The sequence below is a fragment of the Lactuca virosa genome, chromosome 1 (assembly GCF_052849685.1).
Source record: "Lactuca virosa cultivar CGN04683 chromosome 1, Lactuca_virosa_CGN04683_v6, whole genome shotgun sequence".
Classification (NCBI taxonomy): Eukaryota; Viridiplantae; Streptophyta; class Magnoliopsida; order Asterales; family Asteraceae; genus Lactuca; species Lactuca virosa.
Window position 1 is genome coordinate 182,368,067 of NC_136426.1, and position 10,211 is coordinate 182,378,277.

A 10,211-nucleotide genomic window follows, 5' to 3' on the forward strand; every position below is an offset into this window, starting at 1 on the left:
ATAATTTTTAAAATTAAAAAATCAATTATCCCTTGAAATCCGATAATTTCCATTTTTAAATATAATTTAATTTAGGAAAAATGCTTGGACCACAAAGGATCCTTACATCCACACAATAGTTACAATCCACATTATAACCTAACCATATATATATATATATATATATATATATATATATATATATATATATATATATATATATATATATATATATATAATGGTATCGACTTAGACATCAATTAGAAAAATTAACATGTAGTAGTTATTTAAAGCTACATAGATTTCAGTTCAAACATTTAGAAAATCTTATAAATTTATAAAAACCCAAAGCCTGCACTTCAGTTGTAGTTAGCCCAACATAGGTATTATTTAGTTTAACAACTACTTTATTTAATCCAATAACTTAAGCCCAATAAGATATCTTTCAATAAGAGATCTTTCAATACGTGTTCTAATCTTTTGAAAAATGAAAATTTGAGCCCATCACCTAATTTACCAGATGTCGCTCAACGACACGATCTCCTCCCGTTCAGATACATTGCTCCGGCAGCGGCAATAAATCCACCACCGTTATTATGTGGTGTACCGGAAAAAAACATGATCTCTCATTTCCAAACCATGCCTCTCTCGTCGGAGTCTTACGACATTCTCATAAACCACCACAGTTCAAGCTCTCTGTTGGAATTAGGATTGAACTTCTCACTTTAATCTTGGCCGGAGGAAAACGTAAACAAATCTCATCAGAAAATTCTTATAAGTCAACGAAGTCTATGCCGGAAAACGGATCAGAATACCTATTCCATCTCATGTCGTTGGAAGTCAAGTGAATAACACAAAACTATATACTCATCGATTCATGCTCCTTGTAATTGTAACAACACAACCCTGGCCGAAAACTAAGCTCCAGAAATCAACTTGACATCCTCCGGTGGCTCTTATAGATCTGGATATGTAATTCATGTCGGAGACTCTACAATCTACATCTCAACAATAAATTGCTTGTCTTTGTAAGTTCTGGCAACTGCTAGCGTTATTCGCCATCTGTTTTTCGAAATCTGACTCCTTTTCCTATGTTTGAAAACAAAACAACCCAATTTTTGTTTAGAAATTAATAGGATCACCATAGAGCAAAGAAGTAAAAAAAAGGACTATCTTGATTAAAAAAGGAAAAAAGTCGTTTGTAGTTTGTATGTGTGCTTGAGAAACTGAATACCACAATCCAAATTGGTTGCTCAGTACAAATTTAGATGGTTTCGAAGTCTTTGATTGTTGGCTATGGATGCTTTTTGCATCATGTATTTAGTTGGTTTTTGGGTGAGTATTCATAGATGTTGTATATATAAGCCCCTGAGCACTCAACCACTAACTGGTCCCATAGTCAACATGAGCGTGTGGGTCATTTTGATTGTTATGAGTTTGACATTACAAATGGTCAGCGTCGTAAATGTTATATACAGGACTAGAGTAGTAAACCACTTCATGATACTCCCTTGAGAAATTGGAGTGGCTTTGTTGTTTTGGGTTCCAGTTGTAATTGTATTGCTTCAGGTCATATTTGACTGTTTATTGCAAACCTTTTAGGGTTATTTATTTGTTTATTCTAGCATTATACTTGCAATTTCTTTCTATTGCAACATTGTACATTGAAAATTTATCCAAGTATTGTCATCCGAAGACAAATCAATTTTCAATGCTGTGATTGGAGATTTTTTTAATATTATGTTGCCCTAATAAGAAAAGAAAGCCTGGATGTACAATACTATAATTAGGTAGATCTTTCAAAATACAATTTCTTAATGACAAAAATGAAAGTACAATGTTGCACGAAAAAGAAGACAAAATTGATTAAATGGTCCCTGTGGTTTACAAAAATCGCAGATTTAGTCCCTAACCTTTTTTTGATACGAATGGTCCGTGTGGCTTCAATTTCTTGCATCTTTGATCCTTGACTCGTATAAAATTACATTTATACCCTTCTTAATTGTATTCACCTTTTTTAACTAACTTTAGTTTAAACAAAAAAAAGCAAATAAACCCCCCCCACCCTACCCTCCATCCCCTCATCTTCATCACTGTTCTTCTTTCTCACTATCTTTCTCTCTCTCACATGTTCTCTTCCTCTGTTTTTTCACCATTATAAATATTTAACGAGTCTTTATGAGAAGATTTTAGTTCTTGGTGATAGGATTTTTATTAAATAACTTTCATCTGTAAAACGTTACAAGATGGATTAATTAAAAGTGTCAAGGGAAAGCATAATGATTTTGTATATAAGACTAGAAGTTAATCCTAACCTTTAAGTGGGACAAGTCCTTTCTCCATTATTTTTTTTGGAACAACCCCACGAACCCACGAGCAACATGTTTCTAGTAAATCATGATGTGGAGTTGTGGACTCCAAGTTTCTATTCAGCAAACGGGATTTTGGTGAAAGTCATGAAAGCATCAGAGATAACAAATTAATAATACAAACGACTGTAGTTTCAAGTCATATGGTTTACAAAGGTCAAGAAAGGAAGCCAAAAAGTTGGATTCTAGTTACCACATGAGGCTTCTTCTGATCGATTCTAGGCACTTCGTTCATCGCTTGGTAATATGTCTTAATGAATAGATGCAAAATCATAAAAGGAGAAGAGAATCAGACTAGTGTAATAACAGGTTTTTTGTCTTAGGAAAAAGAAAAGTTGAATGTCATGTCAAAAGTTTAGATAAGGATATGATATTTTGTTTTATAATGAATTTTCTACAGAAACCGATTACATGAGGACACCAATCAAAAAGCAAGTCATGACTTTGTTCAGTTAAGGTGCTGCTGTAAAGGCATATCCCACAAAGTAACTTAAAAAATGACAAACTCTGCAATAATTTTACTTCCAGAAAAGATAACTCATGAAGATTATCTATATCTTTTTCGATTTTGGTTCTCAAAAATGAAAAAATAAAAAGCTATTCTTAAAATAACCAATGAAAAAGATAGAGATTCCAATAAGGTCTGTATGAACAAATAGCAGCAAAACATTGAACCGTGAGAATCATAGCAACTCAGCAATCACATTTTAGTCTTTCCCTTCAATCACATGAACCAAATCAACAAAATAACAAACATATAAAGTAATAAAAACAACATTATGACTTTACACATGTACTAATTAACTAAAAAAAACATTTATATTGTTTTCCTCTGTTTTTGGCAATCAAATATACAGATATCAAAAACAAAAACCGAAAAAATAAATCGTTACTAGAGGTGACAAAAACCAAACCATCTTAATTATTCTGGAAAAGATTAGGATATAACTCATTGAGTTACAGTAGTATTAGGTTACCCATCTGACTAAATGCATCTATTTTGAATTCAGACAGCCATGTACTGCAGCCTCTCTTTCTCAAGTATTTTCATGATAAGGACGAGACCCTGAAGATTCCCCCTTATCCTACGAATAAAAGGAAATGTAAGAATATCTTTAAAGTAACATAAGTATATACATAACTGATACAAAATGCTATGAAAACAGATAGATTGCGATACAATACACCAAGATCTCTTTACGTTTGTTTGTACATATATGTGACTCAGCTAAATAAATGTGGCGCATGTTAAAGAAGAATATCAAATGGATCAAAACATATCCATAAAAATAGAAGACTACAATAAAACAATTTTAAAGCATCAGCTAAGGAGGCATGTAACAGAAACCCTTGCTTGTTAGCAAGTTGAAAAGGCATCAAGTGAAAAAAGATAAATAGTAAATTTATGTCTATTCTTGGAGGTCAAATGCAAACAGTGAGAATTGTAATCTAAACATCTAAAGATCTTAGGAATACATGATGTTCATGGAGAAGTAGCATAACACTAAAAACTTATTGGTTAAAGTCCAATACAATGTGGTGGACCATTGCCAATGATTAAGGGAATTTAATGACCTCTGGTAGTCAAATAATAGTTCAAGGTTATATAATGTTTATTGGAGGAAATACAAACTATGAAGCAAACCCCTATGCATTAGCTGTATTTTAACCAGAAATAAGGGCTGAGGAAAGTTGGGTTCCAAAAAATGTGATGAAATTTTGGATTTTCTAACAAAGAAGTTCTACAAATTCATGAAGAATCCAAACAGAAGAAATCATCTTTTAGAAAAGATTACAAATATGAAGAAAGTTTAAACCCCTATAAAAGCTGAACTGGACAGTGATGATGTTGTAAATTTTCACAAATATGACAGAAAATCTTTTTTCAAAATATTGCAATGCAAAAAAAAAAGTGTTGAAAAATGGATCATATAATTTCTAGAAATATCAAGAAGCTGAGGTGAATGAGAAAGTGCACATGGGACAAATGTGGTGGAGAAATATCAACTGAAGTGCAGATCTGGTCATCATCTGATGAGGACTCTAATAAACAAGCCAAATTCTTCCTTAGGGACGCTAATCCGATATAAACAAACTCATCAAAGGATCAATTATTTGAATTTTCCAATTTTAATATTTCGATTAATGAACTTAAAAACTTTCCTGCAAATGTTGCCTCTAAACATGTAGAGAAATCGATTCAAATTCAAAAGAATTGTAGATAAATGAGTTAAGGAAAAGACTAAGTTATAACCACCACTGCCGCCGACATGTATTTGACATAAAAGCAAACATAAATAAATAAAACCAAAAGACCTTCATAACAACTAAAAACCCTGAATTTAGACCCCTAAATGGAGGAAATAGGGATCCATAATTACTGACTCTAAGATTAAATAGGTAGAGAAAATTAGACAAATTCCCATCATATCAGCCCAACCACATTTTGATATTGCCATTTCCAAGCATTGATTGCAAGATTATGACTCCTTTTATCTTGTTACATCCTAAACCAATCAAATATATGATATATAACATACTTGGATCTGTATGCCCTTTATTCATGTAATGAGAGGAAGGTTTGGGTGTCAAAAAGTATACCTCACATGCACGACCAAGTATGTCAGCCTTCCTTGGGGATAAAGCTCTGAACCAATACTTTTCCTTTGGTTCTGAACACAAATAAAAAGTTATGTGTTAATTATTATTCACAAACATCAACTTGGACAAAGTAGTTTTGTATTGGGTCTTGGTATATTTATGTGATCCAACATATCAAGACTTAATCACTTTACATAGACCCATTCAGACGTATCACTACTTGGGCCGATTCATTTAAAAGGCAGAAGTAGAAATTTTATTATTCATATTTTATAAAAACAAACTCTTATAGTGGAGGTCAATAACATCAACGATAAATAGGTGGATTTGGGCGTGAAACATTTATTTATCTCCTAAAAAAATGGGTCATTATCCATCTATTTAAAGAAGTTGGGTCAAGGACGAGATCATTATACATAAGACATTACAATAGAATATTTATCAAAAATCACTCTAATATCAGGAAGAAAAAATCTGTCGTAGAAATTTGATTTATATGAAACATTTATTTATCTACTAAAAATAAATGGGTCATTGTCCATCTTTCTAAAGATGTTGGGTCATGGGCCATCTGGGGCCGTCTGGAACGAATTTACGATGATGTGGACGCAAATAAATCCCATAAACATTAAACTGTCTGTTGTTTAAGAGGTATTGTCCTGTTGTAGTTTGAAAAGGAGAGAGATCTCCATCAATTATGTGATTCCATGACTTGTAGTAACCCAACGCATCTTCTTCATCCTTCTTCTCTCCATCTTCATACACAAGACTCACCCCACACTCCTTTACAAGTTCATAATATAATTCTGTAGAAGGTTCACGCCTCTGCGGTGTAACAGTGATAGTAATGTGGTCACCAGCCTCCATCTCATTCTTCCCAAACATCCAATGACTTAACATCACCCAACAACTCAGAGTTTCATTAAATCTGTCAATGGAACGTTCGTATATCCACGTACGGTTTTTTGTTATATTACTAATTGTCATCATTGGCCATGCCTGGAAAAGATCATCATCTGATAAATCCAAATCCTCATAAAGAAGGTTTAATGTGTGCAGAGAGCAGAAGTTAAGCCGTGTAAGCAGGTTGTCTGGAGATGATGATGGGATGGTAAACGATATTACTGGCCCCACGCTTCTATGCCTAAACCAACTCGGCATCTCCTCCGCCTCATAAACCGTGCTGAATATTCCAAATTCATAAGTCATCATCTGCCAAATACAAAGCACAATAATAATTACAGTTATGTTAACTACACAAAACCTGGATTTTAGATTCTGAAGCACGCCTTTCGTTGAGGCAATCTAAATTAGTCCAGCCCAAGCTACGCAACACCTTGTCTTCAACACTCATCATTTCTTGCATTTTGATCACACCTTCTATTTCGTAATTGTTCCACCCAATTGTAGAAGTTATCAAATCTAACCGGTCTATTGTTAACCAGAGTGGGGACATTTCTGGAACAAATACAATTTTGTCTGTATGATAATCATCAGTAACATTAAGATCCAACATTTTTCGCGTACGTGGAGGATACTCAACTAACTTCAAATTTTTACACTTCATCATACTAAGTATCTCAAGTCTAGGAAGGGTTCTCACACAACTGGGCATGGAATTGAAAAGATTGCCATCTATATTTAATTCCTTTAACATGGATAGACAAATGAAGTCCATGGGAAAGGATTCATTAGACAAATTGTTCTCTGTAAGTGACAACGTTACTAAAGTCCTCGGTAAAGGCATTGCAGAGGACTTCAAATCACGTGGTATAGAACCCACAAAGGCTCTGTTTATGCCAATGTTGGTAACCGTGCATATTTCCAGTGAATCCATATCCATATTCTTGATTCGAGATTCACCAAGATTACAACCATCTAACAACATTGTTTCAACCTTCTCTAATATGCCTATATTTCTTGGAAGTTTTTCAAGATTCTTGCAGTCGCTCAGATCGATGAGGATAAGTTCAACACATTGTCCAATTGATTCACAAACATTAACCAAACCAATGCAGTTCCTAAGTATTAACCTCTCAAGCGCAGGGAGTTGTTCAAAATCACCAATACTATGAAGTTGTGTGCAAAAACTTAAATTAAGAATCTTCAATGAACCAAACAACCTTTTCTCTTTTAAGCACGAGCCATCCAACTACAAAATGGAAATAAGTTAGTATCCTATTGAATTTTATCAACTCACATGCATGACTAATAAATGAAGATAACATTACCTTTTGCCTCTTCTCAAGTCGTTGTGGATTGCTATAACAACCGAAAAATGATTCAATATTGCTATATGACATGTCAAGGGCAACCACATTCTGCATAGGTAACTCTAAAGGCATAGACTTTAAACGAAACCCATTCATACACAACCATTTTATTTCTTCTGGAAAGTTCTCATAAGACCCATTCATGTACACATAATTGAGTTGTATTAGCATCAAATTATCCATGTTACTTAATGCATCTGTTTTCAGCTCATGCGATGCTCCCAACTTCTCTTTCTCAAGCATGCGCATGTCAAGGGCAAGGCCTAGAAGATTTCCCTTACCCTAAGAAGAAACAGAAACAGAATGCAAATAAACAAATTAGGCAATACAAAGTATTTTGGACATGCACACTACTAAAAGCATAATGGCTTCTTACCTTTTTTTGTTTCAACACTCTGAATGACTCTTTATGACACCATAATCGACTTCGCTTCCATGGCTTATCAGGTGATTCTTGATGTACTTCGAATCTGCCCATCTCTTGAACCAACTGATGCATCTTCAATTCATTATTCCAACCAATACTAAGAAGACATTTGTCAATGAGATTCGTGATTCCAGATGTTGTGTTTATATCACATGCCTCTAATATTGTTTCGCTAAGATCTCTATCTATTCCAACAAAAAAAACAAGCAATATGCTTAAACAAGTCCTTGTCCTTTTTGGACGGCAAAGAGTCAAAGCTAATTCTCAAAACAGTATTTATACGATCATTTGTTTCTTTCTTTAGCCCTTTCATGCACCCTTCCCAATACGCCACACCTCGATTATGAAGAAGCTTGCCCAAAACTTCAAGAGCCAATGGATGTCCTTGACAATACTCCAAAAGCTTACCTGACACCTCTTCATAACCTTCCTTGGGATGGTTGCACATGAATGCATGGGAGCACAAAAGTTGTCGTGATTCAGTCTCATTTAAGCCATGAAGCAAGTGTTTTGTATGTTTGGGTTTAATGTTTGTTTTGAATAGCGCACAACTCTCTGTCAAGCATCTGCCCTTTGTCGTTATTATAACCTTGCTTCCGGGATGAAAACCTCTGCTTCCAAGTAATGCATCCAACTGATCAACACTATTGATATCATCAAGAACAAGAAACACCCTTTTACGAGCTACTGCATTCTCTATCATTGATGTGTATTTTGAAACATCATAAATTTGAATTGAACTTGTTTTTGAAATGTCACCGCACAATTGTTTTTGTATATCAAGCAGCCCATTATACTTTCCATCACATCTCCTAGTGATATCTTCAATATAGCTCCTTTTGTGGAATTCATGAGAATATAGCCCATAGACATGTTTGGCTAAAGATGTCTTCCCGATCCCGCCTATACCATAAATTGTGAGTATGTCTGCCGTATGTGAGGATCCATCTTTCAACCATGAAGTGATGAAGTTAATATGATAGTCCATGCCAATAAATAGAGATTGAGCACTTTTTAACGGTACATGCAATCTACGATGAATGTCCTTCACAATTTCTTCAATAAACTCTGTCTCAAACCTGAAACTTGATTTAATAAGAATTACAAAACACAGTCCACAAATCTAACAAACCAGATTTGGAGATTTAATTTATCCAAAGATTCAAATCAAAATTATATCATAGTTATTAAATTTAACAAGTTCTTTACATCAAAACTATATAGTGTTTGAACTTAACCATATAAGTATCTAACGTGTAAGGTCATATAACTATCTTTCTATAAAACCAAAAACCCAACTTTCAATGTGGTGGGTCTGAAAAAGTGCTAGTTATGGTATTGTATATTTAATACTTAATAGTAGACCCATAGCAAACGGTTCAAATTGGTTTGGTTTTTAACAGAAGCATATAAAAATAAATGAAATGGTTTATCTAAATGGACTAACCTATGATGAAATACTAAATGCATAACAAGTGTGAAAAAACTATCCGCATGGTTACTGTATCTAACTTTGTGCATCTTTTTGATCCTAATAAATCAAACATATGTCTATTTAATGATATTAAAGAAACTTATTAAAATTCATGGGGAGAAGATGATATCAACATTTCATGCGTTAATTAAACATTTTGAAGGCGTATGAAGAAATGGGTAAGAAAGCGGTTACCTTCCATTGACGTCATTTCCTTTTAAATTAGCAACTTCTTCAAGCGCCTTATTCCATCGATCAATCTTTTGAGCCCATTGACTTCTTTTATTTTCATCTTTCTCATCATCCATTTTCTGTTTATGCTTAGACATTGCATCTCCAAAGCTACTTTGTTGCTTCCTGACATGGGTGGGCTCCACATGATAAAAGATGGGGATGACAATGTGGTTGGATGTCATACGCTGCTCAAGGCTCAACACCAGTTCATCGAGGCACCATGTTGAAGAAGCATAATTTTTAGACAACACAATAATCGAAGCCCGAGATGCCTTAATTGCATTCTCCAATTCTGGTTTCAAAGCTTCCCCTGTTTCAATCTCTTCATCATCCAAGAAGGCAGTGACATCGGCATCAATGAGGGCCTCATATAGATAATTAGTAAAACTAAGTCGAGTGTCAACAACTCTAAAACTTAAAAATACATCATATTCATATCTATGAACATGAGCTGATGAATGAGGGCCACAAGTTGATGAAGAAGATGAAGATCCTCCTGAAAGTTCAGAGAGAACAACCATTATGAGTTATGGGTTGATGACCCTTCACCCTCTCGGTTCTTTCAAATTCCTCCACTCGTTATCAGCTACAAAAGTTGGTTTCACCGGCTTTCTTCACTTGTGCTTTAATGTCAGGTTCCCGTACAAAATGCCTCTATGTAATAGCAAATTGTTAATTATAATATGCAACTTAAATCTCAGTAAACAATTTAAATGTAAACTGCTAATTGCCTCGTGGCAGTAGCAATTATATGACAAGTTTAGGTGCAAGAAAATATCTAACCAATTTGTTCATTTGTTATACAACATCTCTATTTTGTTTTGGTAAACCCACATAAAAATCCCTAGTATTGT

General features: G+C 34.2%; 1 protein-coding gene across 4 annotated transcripts; it reads right to left on the minus strand.

Annotated features, from left to right (window-relative positions):
* Positions 1-3,137: 3,137 nt before the first annotated feature.
* On the minus strand, positions 3,138-10,007 carry LOC145162676 (disease resistance protein RPV1-like). Of its 4 annotated transcripts, XM_079081760.1 has the most exons (6): positions 9,319-10,007; positions 7,599-8,728; positions 7,181-7,504; positions 6,214-7,101; positions 4,950-6,132; positions 4,684-4,855 (listed from the first exon to the last, which is right to left on the minus strand). In XM_079081760.1, exons 2-5 carry the CDS (start codon positions 7,719-7,721, stop codon positions 6,121-6,123), a joined length of 1,347 nt encoding a protein of 448 aa, XP_078937886.1. In that variant the 5' UTR covers positions 7,722-8,728; positions 9,319-10,007; the 3' UTR covers positions 4,684-4,855; positions 4,950-6,120. The 4 variants fall into 4 exon arrangements, with proteins under 4 accessions (XP_078937885.1, XP_078937886.1, XP_078937883.1 ...); XM_079081759.1 differs by lacking the exon at positions 4,684-4,855 and adding an exon at positions 3,138-3,433 and having other exon boundaries at positions 4,950-7,101; XM_079081757.1 differs by having other exon boundaries at positions 4,950-7,101.
* Between the last annotated feature and the right edge of the window lie 204 nt (positions 10,008-10,211).